Source organism: Mesocricetus auratus, unplaced genomic scaffold, assembly GCF_017639785.1.
Source record: "Mesocricetus auratus isolate SY011 unplaced genomic scaffold, BCM_Maur_2.0 Super-Scaffold_100028, whole genome shotgun sequence".
In the NCBI taxonomy this organism is placed as follows: Eukaryota; Metazoa; Chordata; class Mammalia; order Rodentia; family Cricetidae; genus Mesocricetus; species Mesocricetus auratus.
Window position 1 is genome coordinate 7,039,740 of NW_024429209.1, and position 19,808 is coordinate 7,059,547.

General features: G+C 38.7%; 1 protein-coding gene across 1 annotated transcript in view; it reads left to right on the top strand.

Annotated features, from left to right (window-relative positions):
* The window catches only part of Top1 (DNA topoisomerase I), a 74,724-nt gene that overhangs the window by 47,004 nt on the left and 7,912 nt on the right, over window positions 1–19,808 (top strand). The window contains exons 10-17 of the mRNA XM_005082647.4: window positions 3,652–3,773; window positions 5,111–5,233; window positions 8,799–8,986; window positions 9,252–9,396; window positions 16,318–16,461; window positions 17,523–17,708; window positions 18,450–18,518; window positions 19,227–19,341. Coding sequence (XP_005082704.1) covers window positions 3,652–3,773; window positions 5,111–5,233; window positions 8,799–8,986; window positions 9,252–9,396; window positions 16,318–16,461; window positions 17,523–17,708; window positions 18,450–18,518; window positions 19,227–19,341 — 1,092 coding nt within the window. The remainder of the gene's footprint in view (window positions 1–3,651; window positions 3,774–5,110; window positions 5,234–8,798; window positions 8,987–9,251; window positions 9,397–16,317; window positions 16,462–17,522; window positions 17,709–18,449; window positions 18,519–19,226; window positions 19,342–19,808) is intronic.

A 19,808-nucleotide genomic window follows, 5' to 3' on the forward strand; every position in this document is an offset into this window, starting at 1 on the left:
CAACATGGAGAAACATTGGATAGGAAAGCTACTGAGATATACCTGTGGCAAGCATGCAAAGTTATTTGGTATGTCTCTTTGACCATCAGCAATGCTTCAGAACCATAGATGTCTGTGGGTTTAGGATGGGATATGCTTATTAGCATCCAACATTTCAAATCTGTATGTCACAAAGTTTTGTAAAATGTAAACTATAGGCCGTGCGGTGGTGGCGCATGCCTTTAATCCCAGCACTCGGGAGGCAGAGGTAGGTGGATCTCTGTGAGTTTGAGGCCAGGCTGGACTGACAGCCTCAAACAATACAGAGAGACCCTGTCTTGTAAAACAAAACAAAACAAAACAAAAATGTAAACTACAACATGACACTACAAAGTGAAATGTTTAGGGCCAACAAGATGACTTTTTCAAAGCCTGAATACCTGTTTAATCCCTAGCACCCACATGATAAAAGAAGAGAAGCAAATCCTGCATGTTGTCAGTGACTAGCACACTGCACACATACATACATCCAATTTTTAAAAAGTGAAGCTTGGATGCTCCATATTGTTAATGATATTATGTGACATTACTTGAGGATTTGAAACAGTGTGTATGAAACAAATTTGTTATAAACCTGGGTCTCATCCTCAAGATAACTCATTTCTTTCTTTCTTTTTTCTTTTAATTTAATTAATTAACTAATTTTGAGGCAGGGTCTCACTACATAGCCTTGGCTGATCTCAAGGTCCACCTGTCTCTTCCTCCTGAGTGCTGGAATTAAAGATGTGCACCATCGCACATACAAACTCTCCCCCCCCACCCTAAAATCTGGTGGGGGCGAGAGAAAGAAGTAAAATTTCTTTCTAAATACTTTTGGTTTCAGATGTTTCAGGTAAGGGATGTTCAATTAGCTTTGACCAGAGGGCTCATTCTGTATGTTAGGAAAATGTGTTTATTGAATACGCTTGTATTCAGACCCCCAAATCCTAGCAATAGACTACTGATTCAATCTGTTTAGGAGCTAACAGCATAAAACACTTCATGGTCTGTCTGCTAAACAGTTTGATCAAAAAGCACAAGACCTCCTATACATTGGATACTCTTAAGAAATTACTTAAAGTTAAACTTCCTGATGAGGAGATGAAGTCTAAGGCCTTGAAAAAGATAATTGCTGGTATTTTGTAGCCTGTTCTGGGCTTACTATCTTTAGAAAACTCACTCAGAAAAGCCTCACTATGAAGTTCATGGTGATGATGGATGGAGACTAGATCCCTTTATCTTGGGATTCTTTTATTTTTCAATGTAGGAAACTAAGGCATGGAACCAGCTCATTGTTGGCTGTGGTCCCTTCCATTTTCTTGGCCCTCCACTACAGGAGCGCTGATGTTTTCTCTGCTTGTGCTTCTGGGATTTCCTCCCTGTGTTTGTCAAACTCCTACTTGTCCAAGCAGATAAGTAAGTACTGGTAGGCAAGACCTGGTTGCTGAAGCACAGAATTGTAGCCTCTGCTATGGACCTTCAATGTCAGCTTACTCAACAGTTACCATTTCCAGGAACTTTGCCTTTCCCATAAAGTACTATTGCTGGGAACCTACACACCCTCCGCCCACTGCTCTGCTGTAGCTCCTTAGTTAATCTTTCCATAGTCTGTTTAAAAAAAAAAACCAGTAGCTTTTTAAAAAATTGTTACAAAGCCAGTGAAATAGTCCAAAGACCCTCACCCTAAAAATAAAAACATTATTGAATATTTAGTTCATGTGAAACATACCAGGAAACATTATTTTCTTTTTTGTTTTGTTTTGAGACTGTGGTTCAATAGCCTAGGCAAGCTTCAAACTCACAATTCTCCTGAATGCAATAGGCCAGTGACACCTTGGCTTTTGGGTTTGTTTTTTTTTTTTTTTCTTTTTATATCTATATGAAGCATGTTGCAGCTTTGCTGGCTACTCTAGTTCTGACTTGAGGGTGGGGTGGGGGAGGAATAGGAAATAGGAAACCTTGAAGTCAAAACAAAAGCTTGAAAGGACTAAGGAGGAACTACACCCACCATCTATTGGCCCTTTAAATTATGTCTTCCAAGCTGACCCGGTGCTACCACACAAATTTCAGTTTTGTCCTGTATTCCCTGTGTCCATATAGCCAGGAGGAGCACATTCAGTTGTTAAGAAAAAAAAAAAGAATGTCTTCTGAATTGTACAAGGAGTAGGCTTCTGGTTAAGTTTTAGATTTCTGTAATAAATGTGAATCCTTTCGAATTATTAGTACTTAGTGGGATTGCCTTTAATCTCATTAGGATGCAGCCAAATAATATTATGGCATAGATTACTTCTTGGGGGGGTTGTTTGTTGTTTTTTAAAAAGATAGAAATTGGGCCTAGAAATACTATTATCTTTGAATATTTGGTAGGTTTAACTCCTAAGTACTTTCCTTTCACTGACAGTTATGATCTAAGTAAGGTACACAAAAATTATGCTTTCTTCAGAAGTTCCTTATCAGTTTAGTGGCTTTCCTTGAGAACACAGAGACTTTTATAGAGCAGCTTTTACATATACTTACATGCTGCCCAGAACTAGCCACACCTTGTACTGTGGATTGATTGGGATTTCCTGAGATATTTGAGTTCCTGGTGCTGTTCCAGTGTTTCACTCACTCTATGTGCACACTAGTGTTGCAGAAAGTGCCATTTCTGCCTGGAAGGATGGCTCAGGGCTAAAGTACTTGCAATGCAAGCCTTATGGCCCTTAGAACCCACATCAAAGTTGGATGAAGTAGCATACTTTGTAATTCCAGCATATCCCCCCAGAGAGATGGGAAGTGGAAACAGAAGAATTGACATGAACTTCTGTGCCAGCTAGCCTGGATAAGTAGCCGTGAGCAAGATAGAAGGCAAAGACTGACACCTATGTCTCTGACCCCTACATGGGCACTGTTGCACACATACACCTGACATATAGGAACACAAACATATACACACAATGCAATTTCTGATTCTAGGTCTAGGATTGAGGCACAAAACTTGGTATTTATAGCAAACTTGTGTGTGGTACTTTTGGTCTGTGAACCCCACTTTGTGTATTAAGGTTCTAGAGGAAGGTCTTATTTCGGCTTTTTATGTGGGAAATCTGGGCGTGCCTGCTATGAATATATATATATATATATATATATATATATATATATATATATCATATTCCACCCACGTAACTTTGAAGAAGAAAGATGCCTATTTCTTTTCCCCACAATTCCTCTCTTCCACTCCCTGCCCCTATCCTTTCCTCCCCTTCCTGAACAGAGGCTGCTTAGCTTAGCAGTGGCAGGAGTCCTTCTGAGGATTTGATTTTTAAAAACCATTGAAGAGGTGTAAAGGACCCTGCTTGCTGAAAGGAAAAGGAAGAGTGGCTGGGCCTTCCCCAGGTCATCCCTGTCCTGAGCAGGCACTTGGGAACAATTAACTGGCATAGTCTCCAAAAAAGACCCAGGTAAATATCTACTAAGGAGAAGGAGAAGTTTTATTAAGTAGATATATGACAGTATGTTGCTCTGTTTTTATAATTATGTGTCAGCAGACCTTTGTACACTTCGGAGAGGTAAGCCTTAATAAAGATGTCTCCAGTATTCAGTACACATAGAATTGAATGATGTGCCTCATTGATTTGGATCATTTTCTTCCCTTAGGCAAAGTTATGAAGCTGAGTCCCAAAGCAGAAGAAGTAGCTACATTCTTTGCAAAAATGCTTGACCATGAATATACTACTAAGGAAATATTCAGAAAAAATTTCTTTAAAGATTGGAGAAAGGTATTATTTCCCATGTGTTCATATTTTAGTAGTTCACAAAAGTGCTGACTGGGAGGTGTAGCCCATGCAATAATGTTTTGATGTTTGTCTAAAAAAGCAAAATAGAGTTTATTGTAGTAATGTATGTCTCTTGTTTCTTACTATTTTAATGGGGTTTTGTCCAACAATAGTTTTTTTTCTCAGCTTTTCATGTGACTGCAGGAAGGAGTTGATCAGATAGGTTAAACAGAAAACCTTCCAACTGAACAAAGGAAAGTTTGTTTTTGCAGGGAATGTCCTCTGCTGTCTTTGCACAGCACTAGTCTGACCTTCTATTCTATTTTGTTTCATGTTAGCTTATCTGTACTGTTAGCCTAGGTTAAAAATTGTATTATTCTCCAGTTGCATAATGTGAGCAAAGGCTGAGTTAAAATTTGCCATCTAAAACTTAATTCAGTGGCTGATCGAAGAAGAGGCAGACTCCCTCGGTTAAGTACTGAGCTGAACTCAAGAAAGCCAGTAACAGAGAGGGAGGACTGATGACCAAAGGGATTAAGACTGGGCTGGTTTAACCCCCAGAAACAGCTGACCTGACAAAGGTTAACTCTTGAATCCCAGGCATCAGCCTGGGAATCCAGCATGGGACTGATCAAGACCCCCTGAATGTGAGTGTCAGTGAAGAGGCCTAGGTAAAAGCCTTGGGCAGCAGATCAGTACCTATCCTGAGTATACACACAGACTTTGGACTCCCATCCAACAATGTGAGGTGCACTCTCACCCTGAACTCTTGGGGAAGGGTCTAGGCCCGGCCCTATATGAAATGACAGACTATGGACACCCCCATGGAGGGCCTCACCCTCCCTGGGGAAATGAGGGGATGGGGGGGGTTGGGGGCAGGGCACGGGAGGAGGGGAGGGAAAGGGAGAGGGACCTGGAACTGACTTGTGAAGCAACCTTTTTTCTTATCTAAATTTAAACTGAAAAAAAAATTTTACCATCTAAGGTTCTCTAAAAGCAAATTTAATAAGAATAGAAGTAGTAGTCCTACGGGAGAATAAGAAAAAGTATTTCTCTCCTTACTAAATGTTTCTCAGGTTGCTGTTCCTATGTTGGGTGCTCATGAGTTTGTATTTTTGTCAAGAATCCCCAAAAATGAGTAATTTTTCTTCATGATAAGTCACTTCAAATGTTTTTATACTAAAAGATTACAGCTTATTATAGAACCTCACTTCCCAAAAAGAAAACACCTTACTGAGATTGGCTACCTTTCTTAACACCTTTGACTTTAAAAAAAAAATTACTTTGTTAACAGATAAATAGAACTTATTAATATATTTACATTCTTTTCATTCAACTAGGAAATGACTAATGATGAGAAAAATATGATTACCAACCTAAGCAAATGTGACTTCACACAGATGAGCCAGTATTTCAAAGACCAGTCAGAGGCACGGAAGCAGATGAGCAAGGAAGAAAAATTGGTATGATAGAATTTATTAAACTCGAAAATTTTGAATAGTAATTTAATTACTTGTCTAATTTTCTTGGCTCTTATGACACAACATTGATTTCATTAATTTTATATTTTTCTGTACTAAAATTCACTTAGTAAAGTCTCGTTACTTTTTTTTTTATTTTATTTAGATTGAGCTTTGTGAGGACAGCAGTAGCAATCAGTAACTTTACTGCTATAGTGTTTAGTCTTGGGGAGCCCTGTCCCTCTTGGCTACGGGTACACAGGTTTAAGACATGGATTAATACTGGCCATGTACCTACCCATTCTTTTGAGGTGTTTTGGTTTGGTATCTAGCCACTGCCGTCCATCTCCATTCTCCAATGTTGGTCATACTCATTGTGAAAGATCCTCTAGTATCTAACATGTGTTTTCTCTGCAAGCTACCTGTTTTCATAAATGGATGTATCTGTTTATTTTCATATTCTTTGAATAGTTGAAACAGAAACTATATAACCTTCAAGCTTAAAATATTTTCTTTTTAGAAAAAGTTGCCAAGCCCTAATTTAGAGGAATCTAAAGTAGGTTTTTTTTCTTTCCTAACCATGGTCCAGAAGATAAGGATTTCAAAGAATTTTTTTGTACTTCATGGTGCTGTAGTTTTGGCATTTTAAAGGATTTGTAATTTAAGTAACTTAATGTTTATTTTGGTCCATACTTCTATTGAGTTACTCTAACTTGGCAGCTATCTGTGTTGGTGCATGCCTATAATCCAAGTATCCAGGCTTGAGGCAAGAGGATTACTGCAAATTAAGTTCCAATCTGGACTGCAAAGCAAGAACAAGGTTGTCTTAATAAAACAAACAAACATTACATTAGGCTATTCATTGTAGATTTTATCTGTAGTTTTTTCCAAGTCACTGAAATTTGGTCTATTATTTACTTAGAGGATTTTTAAACTTTTAATTGTATGTATGTACATGTATATGTGTGTGGATACCCTTGGAGTAGTTGAAACAGAAACTATATAGCCTTCAAGCTTAAAATATTTTCTTTTCAGAAAAAGTTGCCAAGCCCTAATTTAGAGGAATCTTAAGATAGTTTTTTTTGTTTGTTTGTTTGGTTGGTTTTTTTTTTTGTTTTTGTTTTTTGTTTGTTTTTTGTTTGTTTTTTTGTTTTTTTTGCTTTCCTAACCATGGTCCAGAAGTTAAGGTGTCAGATTGCCTGGAGCTGTTACATGTGGTCGTGTACTTCCCAGCATGGGTGCTAGGAACTGCCTTAACCATGGAGCCATCTCTATCTATAACCCCAGTGTTTTTTAAACATAAAGATTACTTTGGTCTTTTGCTCATGGAATACTTATCCAAATAACAGTGCTTTTATAAACACTGCCTTGTCTAGGCCCCTGGCAAGGGCACCTGTGGCCAGTAAGCTGAGCAGGACTTGGTTATTAAATCACTTCATAGAATTCATACATCTATAGGCAATAATGTTGCACTCTTAAAATTCCAGAACTGGGATGAACTAAGGCAGGAAGGGTAGCAAGGTCCTGGCTAAAAGCCAAAAACAATAACAAGGAAGGAAGAGGAGAAAACCCATCACTAATCACCATATATAAGGTAGAGGAGAATGGTTAGAAAATGAGGCTGAACTCCTCACATATACCCAAGGATCACTCACATAGTATAATGTATGGGACAGGAGATTCATGTCTGTAGTATGAAAAATAAAAGACCCAGTGACAGGTATTGGGGTTCAAGCTTCAAGCTGAAGATCAGAAAAGGAAAGCAGCCAGTCACTGTCTCTTACCTCTGTCTATTCTCAGACCAAAGGGGAAATCCTCAGATTGCTCTCGACTTCACTGCTCCTTAGATTCACTTAGACTGCTATGTTCTCCTCAACATGGCTAGAGACTAATTCTGAGACTGAATACCTCTACCTTTTATACCTCTCAAATACCGAATTAAAGGCGTGAGCTCTGATCCCCTCTCCGGTAATCCAGAGTGGTCTTGGACTCAAAAATCCATCTGCCTTTCTCTTGAGTCCTGGGATTAAAAGTGTGTGCCACCACTGTATGATCTCTATAATATGAAGCTGACTTTACTTTATAAATCCTCAGACAAGCTTTAAATAAATAGTATATCAGCACACAACTCAGTTTGAGAATGTCTCTCTAACAAACATAAAGCCCCAGGTTTTCTTCACCCCAGAAAACAAACAAACAAAACTTTATACTACATACCCAATTAAGGATCTGGAGACAGGAAATCTGAGACATTTCCATGGGAAATGCTATTCAGTTAAGTAGCTCTGGCAGTGTTCTTTAAGAGAGAAAGAAATTGTATGGCAGTTTGTTTGTGCATATTAGGCCAGTGTTCTATTCCCGAGCTATATATACAGCCCATAGTATGAATTTTTATTTTTAATCAGAATTTGATTATAAAGAACTAAAAAGAAACAAATACCACACACCAAAATTAACCAGACCCAAAGTCTATTATGTCAATGAAACAATGCTCATTCTGAAGGTGTAGGTTAAATTTTATACTTTCACTATCATTCATATATATTCATTTATATGAAAGTGTAAAATTATATACATGTATAATTTATATACACAATATATTTAAATATATAATTACATGTATAATTTTATGCTTTCATGTACATATCTGAAATATGTGTGTGAATATGTGTGTATATATACACATATATACATACATATATAGTTGGTTTTTTGAGACAGGGTTTCTCTGTGTATTCCTGATTGTCCTGGAATTTTCTCTGTAGTTTGTAGTCCAGACTAGCCTCAAACTCAGAAATATGGCTGTAAAATATATTTTTTATGTACTTATCCAACACAAAACAACAACAATAAAATTCATAACAGAGTTGAAACTAAAAGGGGAAAGTTAGCTTTATCCTTTCTGTGACTCATGTCTTCTTTACCTGCTTTCAGTCCTTCCAATTACACATTTACCTCTCCTTCTTCATAGTATTAATTTTTTTTTTAAGGTTAACATTCAAAATGTTTGGAAGGAACGGGGCTGCCACAGCTCATTTGGTACAGGGATTTCCTGAAGTCCTGACTCTGCTCCCATGCTTTTTTATAAAACCATGTATGGTGGTGGACATTCTTATAATATCAACTCTTGGGAAATGGAGACAAGAAGTTCAGAAATTTAAGGTCATTCTCAGTTATATAGAGTTTGAAGATATCCTGGGATACCCTTAAAACTAAACTTAAATTTAAAAATAACTTTCAAAAATCTATACCTTTTACAATAGAAGATAAATGGTTGAAGCAATAGCTTTGTGGTAGAGTGCTTATCTAGTATACGTTAGCCTTAATTCAGTCCTGCAAAATACGAAGTAAGAATCTGTTAACTATGTAAAGTCATTTATTTTCAATAGATCTTTTAGCAGTTTATTATATATATAAGTTTAAAATCCAGCAGACATTTTCCTTTATTTGAGTTAGTTTCTGTGTGAATTTTATAATTTACCTTGACCTTTTTCTCACAAGATGTAGAAATAAGTCTTAGTAGGCAGGAATTTGGATCCATTTTGAGTACTTCCTTGCTCTATTTCAGAAAATTAAAGAAGAAAATGAAAAATTATTGAAAGAATATGGGTTTTGTGTCATGGATAATCATAGAGAGCGGATTGCCAACTTCAAGATAGAGCCTCCAGGGCTTTTCCGTGGTCGAGGTAACCACCCGAAGATGGGTATGTTGAAGAGAAGGATCATGCCCGAGGACATCATTATCAACTGTAGCAAGTAAGCACAAAGGTTCATTTTTAGGGGCAGAAGTGAGACGCAGACTTTTTCTCTCAAGGTTTGTGGGGATTGTTCATAGTATTAAGATCTGTGAAAACAGCTTGATAGTTCCATGGATGAGTTTCCCAAATTTTGTTTAGAATTGTGGAGTGGTGGTGGGGTTTTGGAAATACATACTTAGCAGATAGGTCCCCTTCTGGTTATGAAAGGGGACATGGTTTGTCACTTTTGATTTCATTTCCCTTCTACATGATTATTTTCACAGAGATGCCAAGGTTCCTTCTCCTCCTCCAGGACATAAATGGAAAGAAGTCCGACACGATAACAAGGTTACTTGGCTGGTCTCCTGGACAGAGAACATCCAAGGTTCTATTAAATACATCATGCTGAATCCCAGTTCTCGAATCAAGGTAAGCATAACTATAGGTTATGCCTCTTGGTGAGGCTGATAATCTCCCTCTCTTTTGCTTGAGTTATAGTGTGCTTTCCCTATCTTCTGTCCTGAAACGAGGCAAGTGCTTTCATAGTTATCATTACCTGTTAACCCCCCAAAGATATTTCAGTTTGTGTCCTATTGTAATTTTACTCACCAAAATTTTCTGAAATCCTATGTTCCTTCCATAGTGTATTTATGGTAATAGCAGTTGTTCAGGTGCAGCTTTTGTCTTCACGGTTACTGCTTACTATCTGGTGGTCAGGATGTGAGAAAAGTACAAATTATTTTCTCTGAGTATAGAAACAAGCTGTAAAATGTAGAGTTTTATATACTGGCTTTCTGAGGTCTCATGTAAGTTCCTTTAGGACCAGTTTATAACTGATGTATTGCAAGTCCACCATATGCTATCTTACACACTTACATGTTGTTTTTAATTGTTCAACTTATTGAGAGGGACTATCTTGGTATCTTGTTGGTCAACTAGCTGTATACTCTGCTCTGGAAAGAGCTTCCTCCATCAGACCTTACAGAAATGTGAACCATAACAAAAGAGAACAACAGACAAGGAGTTCTGTGTAGTATAGAACTGTTTTCCATTCAAAAGTTCGAAGCTAAAAACTTTTGAAACCCTTGTTTATAAGGATTTAGTTTCTGTTGTTAATATCTGAGAGTCACGGGTAACAAAGCTATATAGAGGTTGTATACTTTCTAGCTTACACCCTGTGGTCTGACATATGTCATTACTCTCATTGAAAACTACCATCTGGATATGTTCTTCAAATCAACTGTTCTGAATAAATAATCAGGAAGGAAAACAGAGAAAGACAGTTATTATTCCTTTCTCCTGTAATTAGCTTGTAGAGCTACAGAAGTAGATAGACCATAGTTTTATTCCTTTACAAATTGTGTAAGGATCCAGTTGTGTTAGAAGAAAGGTAACTGTTCTTATTAGTATAGTAGTTATTAACCTGGTGATGGTGGCGTTCTCAGCAAGATAAGACCTTGTAGAAATACGTAGTTATTAACCTGGTGATGGTGGCGTTCTCAGCAAGATAAGACCTTGTAGAAATACGTATGTTAGTGGTTATGGGTTAACACTTAAGACAGAGCTAGCCACTAAGAAACCTTAGATATTGGCCAATAGCATTGTAACTAATAGAGTCTCTGTGTGTTATCTGGGGTTGACACAACACTGGGACCAGGCTGGCGGGAAGTTATTGTAACAGTGGAGGATCTTATGCTTGCACAGGGATTTGTGCCAACATGCGTGTGTGCACATTATCCCACACCACAGTGTGCATGTACCACCTACACTACAACTACAAAGTAGTGGTGCTTCCATAACATTGTGAATATACTAAATGTCACACTAATGGTAAATTCTATATATATTTACCACAGGCAGAAAAATCGTCAATCTATAGCATTATTTTAGTGTTGAATGGCTTTTTCATGTAAGTTGGCATTTAATAACCATAACAGACATATATTCGTGGTTCTACTTTGTAGATGAATAAATTTAGTCTGTGGGAATTTAAAAAAAAATGTGCTTGATCTGATATCTGGTAACTTTGTCAGTCTTCTTAGAAAGTAATTTAGATCTCTAGTCTCATGCTCTCCCATGACATCCTGCTGTTAAATTGTGGCCAATCTTAAATAACATGTCAAAGAAAAGACTGTTCTGTTCCAGGAAGAGAACCATTTAAGAACTTTAAATGGAAGGGTGTCGTAAACATAGGTTACCAACTTCAGCAAGATTAGTAGGAATGATGTGTAATCACACCAATAAATATAAACTATGACAACTGCTGCTGAGCAGAAGTAGCAATACCATTTAAGAATATACCTCGGCCAGATCATCTTTGTTTCCAAAAACATAATATTTAAGGTTTGATTCATGGGGTGAATAGGAATCTCATTTGTCCCTGGAAAGAGAAACAAAGGGAATTAGCACTCTAGAGAGAGGATGAGACCTTGTGAAAGTCTCTGCCATGAGAAAGAGAATATTAAGAAGGTCAGCATAGTTGGCCTAATTTGAGCAGAAAAGAGTCATGAAGAAGGCCTCACAAAGCCATAATATAGGCTGGGACTTCACATGCAACATTTGTTTGTTTGTTTGTTTGTTGCAGCATCCTAAATCCAAAAGGAAGCTACTGACCTAGATTTTAAAGAAGAAATAAGGTTTGACTTACGACATTGTGGTAGCTTTCACTGTTTGGTAGGGCCTGGATTGGACAGGAAATTAGGAGACCTAGATGGCTGTTTTCTTCAGGCAAGAAACTGAAGACACCATGGTAGATGATGACAATGGGAGTGGAGAAAGGGGAATAGATTTCAAATATATGGTTGCTGTGAACTCATAGGCAAAGATTACAATGGATTATAATTTTCACAAGAGTGAGATCCTTGTTAGGCAACCCAGATCAGCATCTTGAGAGCCAAAAGCCAGCCAGTCTTACTGGACAACTGCAAAGTACACATTTTTACAGGTTTCTAGACAGTGGTTAACTAAGGTAATAAACTTGAGAGTCACCCAGAGATTGTCCCTGTCTAGATGCATGTACCCAAGATAGAATACTTGAGTCAACTGGGATGAGATCCCAAAAAGAGTTGTTACAGTTCTGGAAAGAGGTGGTAGTGTTGGGGCCCAAGGGGGAAAGAGTTGGTACTTGTGGCTTCTTGAACTTGCTCTCAGTCCTGTCTTAGGCTATCTTCCACTTAACAAAACAGGAATATCTTCAGAGGTTGGAGTTTGATAACACCTTGAATAGTTTTTAATTATGTATTGCTACCCAGGGAAGCAGTCTTTGTTTGTTTTTCAAGACAGGGTTTCTCTCTGTAGCTTTGGAGCCTGTCCTCAAACTAGCTCTTGAACTCACAGACATCCATCTGCTTCTGCCTCCCAAGAACTGGGATTAAAGGCATATACCACCACCACCCAGCTGAGAAGCATTCTTTTAAAAAATTTTTTTTTCTCTTAAACAAAGGTTCCAGCTTCAGGAGTTTAGGGTGTTGTTGTTTATATTTATTTTTACTTCATGCATTTATTTTTATGACTGTTTTGCCTGCATGAATAGATGTGCACTGTGTAATGTGCCTCGTGGTCAGGGAGTACTGAAAAAGGCATCAGATCCCCTGAACTAGACATAGGGAACAGTGTTAAGTGGCTGTGTGGGTGCCGAGTTCCGCTGTAAGAGCAGCAGTGCTTTTAACCTCTGACAATTTTTGAGTTTTATTTTTAATAAACTATTTCAAATATGTAAGAATAGACATAATAAATTTTTGTCCCTAATATCTGACATTGTCATATTTTATATAATCTGATATGCTGGACATGGTGGCACAAGCTTTTAATCCTAGTACTCAGGAGGCAGAGGGATCTCTATAGTTTAAGGCTATCCTAATCTTCATAACAAGTTCCAGGCTAGCCAGGGCTAAGTAGGAAGGCCTTGTTTTGTTTTTTCTTTTGAATTCTGATAGATTTCACATGCTCTAGTGGATGCCACCATGCCATTGCACACACGGATCTATGGGTGGCACTAACTGTACTTAATGATTTATCATAAAAGCAAAAACTTGAAGATGGTAATGGGTATGGAGGGCTTGAAGGAAATGATAGATAAGATCATATTTCCATGGTATACATGTATGAAATTTCAAAAATAAAGATAAAAGACTAGGCAATTCACATTAATAGTAATAATAAGAAGAAGCTGGGCATGGTAGTACTTGCTTATAAACCCTGCACTGGGGAGGTAAAGACAGGAGGGATTCCTGGGCCTGGCTTGCCCAACAATGTAGCCTAAGTGGTGAGTGCCAGCCAGTGAGAGACCCTGTCTCAGAAACAAGCATCTGAGCAACCAGGCTGAGTTTGTCTTACATGCGCAAAGTGTAGTGGCAAATGGCATCTTCCTCTATTCAGCTTCCTGAGAAGGGTTAAAAAGAATTCCTGCTCTCCATCTTTGACTCATCTGCCTGTGTTATTGATTGGATAAGTATCTATATTTATAAGAGAAAGTATGGTGGTCACTGGTTTATAACTGTCACTAACTAGTTTTCTCTCTATTATGGAGAGGTTGCCAACTAGGGAAAGAGGAGAGGGAGTCAAAGACTCCTGCAATAACTGTCTTGTTTTACCAAACTGCTTTTCTGTTCCATATCAGTAATGTGCTGGTGGTAGCAGAGTCTGAGGGAGCACATCTCTGCCAGTGTTAGGATAGGACCTTCCACAGTGGTTTTGGTGTGACTCTCCTTGGAAGGCCTACGTGGATATTTTCTAGAAGCAGTCCAAGAAGGCTTTAAATGTATTATCATTTTATAGGCTGTTCAGGAGCACTGAAAGCAACCAGAGCAGGCATAGATGAGGGCCTGCTCTTTTCCTGTTAGCCTTTTGCAGGGTAGTTTCTGTTCCTGTCCCTCATTCCAGTGTGAAGGGAAAGCTGCTATAGAAGTGTCTTGCTTAAATTATCTAACTTTTCTCAAGATAGATTGATGCCTGTGTGTGTTGGAAAAATGAGGAAAAGTCCACTCCTGGCTAGATAATGTATTTTGGTGAGCCTTTCAGGTGTCTTGTTGTGGTTTAAGTAACAAATTGTGGTGGAGATGAGGTGTATCATATCCTTGTACAGGAGGACAGTTTATATTGCATTTTTTCTAATTCATTCTCTTATTAAATGTCAAGTTGTGCAAACAATACACACACAATTGTGTGGAAATATTGATGACTCCTTAGCACATCCAAATAAGCATTGCTATCTGAGCTTGTTGAGATCTGGAAGTATGCCATTTTGTTCCATGTACCCCCATTCCTCTATGCACAGAGAGTGGTTACCTTGACCACTGTTCCTATGTCTCAAGGATTTCACCAGGTCCTATGGATCAGGTCCTTTTGTCTCAGGTGGAAACCAAGAATATATAAAAAGAAATCATTCCCACCTCCTCTCCTTTGCTGTAGGATCAAAGAAGAGTAGAGATTCTTAGATTATTTCTTATTCTTCAATTCTATGTGTTTATTTTACCCATGTGTCTGTGTGGGGGCATGTGCATTTGAATACCCACAGGTGGGAGACATCAGATTCCTCTGAAGCTGGAGTCACAGACAACATGGATATTGAACCCATCTGTCTCTAAGCCTTCTCTTCAGCCCCAGATTTTTGTGTTCTTAAGAACCTGTTTTCCCTGTGTTAGTGTCAAACTCTTTTGCCTATGGAATTTTCCTGATCTTTCTCATGTGATATTATTAGTCCTTGCTTGTTGGTCTGTTTCCACTCAGGATGATAGCAAAAATTATTATTTAATGTTGGTCTTTTTATGGTATTTATTATTTATTCTTTAAGAATTTCATACATGCATACAATGTATTTGGATCACCCCCATCTTCGCCTACTCCCAGAGTACACACACACACACACACACACACACACACACACACACACACACACACACACACACACACACACACACACAGTCCCACCCTCCCTTCCTCTCAATTTCATGGCAACTCTTTTTAGTAACCCACTCAGTTGAATTAGTGGTGGCCATATATGTGTGAACTGGGCCACTCACTGGGGCATGGGAAAGCTACGAGGAACCACACCTCTATAGAAAACTGATAGATCAGCAACCACCAAATTTCAGTAGCTCCTCAGCTACAAGTTAAGGCTTGTGTATTCTTCCCCATATCATGCAGGAATGTTGACTGGCTTGATCCTGTGCAGGCAACCACAGCTGCTGTAAATTCCTGTGTAATGGCACTACCATGTCCAAAACACACTTTGACCCCTGTCCTTCCTGACCTGTGCCACTTAAAGAGTCTTTCCATCTCCTTTTCCAATGCTTCCTGAACCTCGAGGTCAGAGTGTGTGATGTAGAGGCTGAGCATTCCACAGACACTTGTTCTCTGTACTTTGATCAGTTGCAGCTTTGGTACTAACAAGCTTTGCTGGTTGGGTGGGGGCCACCAAGAGCTGCACTAGTCTATGGGTGGAGAGATACATATTTAGAAGACAGCTTGATACCACATCCATTTAGCAAAATCATAGTACATTCACCCCTCAGATGTAAAAGTTCCCCAGCCATAGGTTCTTGGTTAAGTTTACAGTACCAGGTATGTGTAATATTTTCATAACACGTTATGGACTTTAGGATCAGGCATCAAACTTTTATGCCAAAAGCTCCATTTAAAAAGGTGTAGTGACACACGCCAATAATCTCAGCACACAGGAGGCAGAGGCAGGTGGATCTCTGAGATCAAGGCCAGTCTGGTCTATGGAGCTAGTTCTGCAACACCCATGGCCATACAAAGAAACCCTCTACTGAAAAAAAAAAACAAAAACAAAAAAAGGAAGAAGGAAGGTGTTCCCAGATTCAGTCTAACCAGATACTGCTTTTAAATGTAGAAGTTAGAAAATAGTGAGTAATTATAACTTTGTGGAAGTCCTTGTGTTCCTTGGTAATTACATGTTGCAGCCTTAGGTTCTGTTTCTTTGATAGTTCCATGAAACTCAGTGGGTGTCTTGAATTTATTAGAATTCAGTGCCAACAGAAAACTGGTATTGGTTCTGAGATTCGGGAGCAAAGCCGTGGTGCTTGTGAGGAAATGGGGATGGTACATTCTTTATGTTGACAGAAATCAGTTTGGGGGCATGGTTTGTGGGCTTCTCCCAAGAGTGTGAGCATTTATAGGTTGGCAAGCTTTATTAGCAATTAGCCACGAGTCAGTTGTGCTGAGCAAAAGTAGAGCAGCATGTATCTTGTCAGGTTAAATACCCCAGACTTTCTCTTCAGTTCTGTGCTTTTCAGCCTTGCTTAAACTCGGGTTGCTGTTCTTAGTTTTAGAACTCTGACTATTCAGTGTGTTATTCTACTCTGTAAATTGGGATGGGGGTCTCCACAGGGTGAGAAAGACTGGCAAAAATATGAGACTGCTCGGCGGCTGAAGAAGTGTGTGGACAAGATCCGAAATCAGTATCGGGAAGACTGGAAGTCCAAAGAGATGAAAGTTCGGCAGAGAGCTGTAGCTCTGTACTTCATTGATAAGGTGGGAGCAGGTTCCTTTATCTGAATTGGACAGTTCTGTTTGAAGGTATAGGGAGTGTCAGGTCTGTAAGTATAGGGGTCAGGGGCATGTATCTGCTGTGTCAAATCTATCTCAGTAGAAAAAGTAGATGTGGATACAAAGGCATTCACAGTATGTTTGTTGTTTAGTACTACTCATCTTTGTAATGGAGGATCTGCATAAATTGAACTTTTTGGAGCAGGGTGAGGTTAACTGTGATACTTTCAAACGTTCACCATTAACCCATAATGCAAGAGTGTTTATATCAAAGTCAAGCACACATACTTATTTGTATGCAATCAATTCAATAATTCACAAACCACTGCTTATCTACTAGTCCTGAATTCTGGTATTTTTTTCTCCAAATAATTTTTATATAAAAATTATAAACTATAAAATTGGTTAAACAAAAAGTGTGATTTTTGTTGTTGTTGTTGTTTTGTTTTTGAGGCAGGTTTATCTGTAGCTTTGGAACCTGTCCTAGAACTTGCTCTGTAGACCAGTCTGGCCTCTAACTAACATAGATCCACCTGTCTCTGCCTCCCAAATACTGAGATTAAAGGTATGGGAAACTACCACCTGGCCAAAAGTATGATTTATTACAACTGCAGTTTGAAAGATGGTGCTATAGAGTTCAGTATCTTAGCTCTCAAGGGTTGTGGTATTTTGTTTTTTTTTTTTTCATTTTTATACTACTTATAATTTAGGCCATATTTTGAATTTCCATAAAATTCATAATAGTTTTTAATCTGACTGCCCAAAGGAAAAAAATGTCCTCATTTGTTGCCTTGTTAAATTTTTTTCTCTTTTTCCCTCTATCTCCATTCTAAGGATAGAGAAGAGAAACTTGGTCTCTGAGTATCACTGTGGCTTTTTTAAATGAGTCATAACATTGTAGAATCTGAGTTTCTAGGCCTTGCAGACTGATGTTTCATCCACAGAAGAATTGGGGGCTTCTGGTTTGGGGTTTCCTAGAGATCATATATGGTCCATGTCTCTTCATTGCTGCTCACCTCTTAACAACCCCATTCTTTCCTGCACAGCTTGCTCTGAGAGCAGGCAATGAGAAGGAAGAAGGAGAAACGGCAGACACTGTGGGTTGCTGTTCACTTAGAGTGGAACACATCAATCTACACCCAGAATTGGATGGTCAGGAGTATGTGGTGGAATTTGACTTTCCTGGAAAGGACTCAATCAGATACTATAATAAAGTCCCGGTTGAGAAACGAGTAAGTTCATGTGGCCTGTGCTCTCTGGCTTGCTTTTTTACTTATTTGCTCATTGTACAAATATTTATTGAGTGCTTTTTGTATGCTCCACATTTTGCTTGGCTCTAGCAAAAAGGATCTCAAAGATACTGCTTGGTGTGTTGTGTGCTTCATTTTTGTTCCATTCATTCTGCAACCATCTCTGGAAGCAGTTTGTACCAGTCTACAGAGAGTTAGCCCTTACAGCAAACTAACTCAGCATAGATTGGACCCAACCACTTCAGTGACTTAAGCACTTCACAGCATCCTCTGGTCATATCTCATACCCACCTTGTGCCATTACTTAGCCCCAGGCCAATTCCTAACTGAATAAAATAATCTTTGAGTTTTCAGTTCTCTGAGCCCATCACTGTAGAGCTTTTTGCAGTTCCATAGACCCATGAGAGGCATATGGGTGCTTACTACTCTTAGCATACTAGATAACAATGCATATCAGTTAAATCATACAACTGGGTAAGCATAGTTTGACCATTAGGGAGTGTTTTTGTTCTGAGATGTTTAGGGCTAAAGGGCTATAATACATACACACAAATGGCTCAGAACAGATACTTAGATATTTATATAAATTTACACATACTAATCAAGAATTTCAGTATAGTATATATGGGAGGTCCCTGTACCTTTTCTGTTTTGCAAGTTTTTGTGAGTTTGAAGTTATTTCTAAAGATTTTAAAAAATAATAATTGGACTTATTTCTTTTAGGTTTTTAAGAACTTACAACTATTTATGGAGAACAAGCAGCCTGAGGATGATCTTTTTGATCGACTTAATGTGAGTAGGCACAGGGTACAGGTCTAGAGTCCCAGGTAGTCTCAACCACCTGAAGACAAAAGTTGCTAAAGGATGCTTGGGCTTTCAATTTAGTCTAGCTCATCAATGACATTCTACATAATCTGTAACCAGGAACAGATACTCTCTGCTTCAGATTCCTACCAAAGTCTTAAGACAGAGGGAGTTGAGGCCTATTGTATCTTTGCCTCTTTCCTGCATCCCTTTCATGAGATACCCAGCTGCCCATGCTAGAGATCTAAAACTCTTTACTTGATTTCTTTCTTTTTTTGTTTGTTTTTATATTGGTTTGTTTTTCTGAGATAGCGTTTCTCTGTGAAACAGTCCTGGCTGTCCTGGAACTCACTCTGTAGACCAGGCTGGCCTCGAACTCACAGAGATACGCCTGCCTCTGCTTCTAATTGCTGGGATTAAAGGCATGTGTCACCACTGCCCGGCTTCTCACTTTCTATAGTGGGAGAAATCTTTATAGAAATGAACAAATGTGTTGTTTTAAACTGCTTAAGATTTAAGTACTTTACTTTGTAGGGAAGGTATCATGCAATTCTGTATTCTGGAGTTGTTTCCCTATTTGGTTAACTTTCTCCTTGAAGGACAGGGTAGTAATTTGTCAGAATGGTGACAACATTGGCACAATGTTTGATTTTTACCCCAATTTCAATATCCTCTGTATTGCTTTGTCTTCTGCAGACTGGCATTCTAAATAAGCATCTTCAGGATCTCATGGAGGGCTTGACTGCCAAGGTATTCCGTACGTACAACGCCTCCATCACGCTACAGCAGCAGCTTAAAGAGCTCACAGCCCGTAAGTAGTTACTCTGCAGAGCTAGTGTGCTAGTGTCTTTCTTTTGAGCTTCACGGTTTCCCTCCAACCTCTAGAAGAGACTTTTCTGTCTAAATTAATCCTGGGACCTTCTTCCCACTTCTGCCCCAAATTCTAGATTAATCTCATAGAATGTTACAAGAACTTTGCTTCAAGAATTTGAGGAGGGTAAAGTCACAGTTACCAGAAAATATGAGAGTAAATCCTTTTCCTAAAGTTCGCTATTTTTTGTCTTCATAATAGCATGTAATAACTACTCCTAGGACTTTAATAGTTTCTTTTTCTGCCTCTTCATTTAAGACGCATTCTCACACTGTACCTGAAGATTGGCCATATCATTATATGCTCCAAGCTAGCCTCAAATAGTAACCCTTCTGCCGAAGGCACTCTACAGTTGAGATTATAGGGATGAGCCATCATTCCTGGCACCTGAAACCTGGATTTCCACT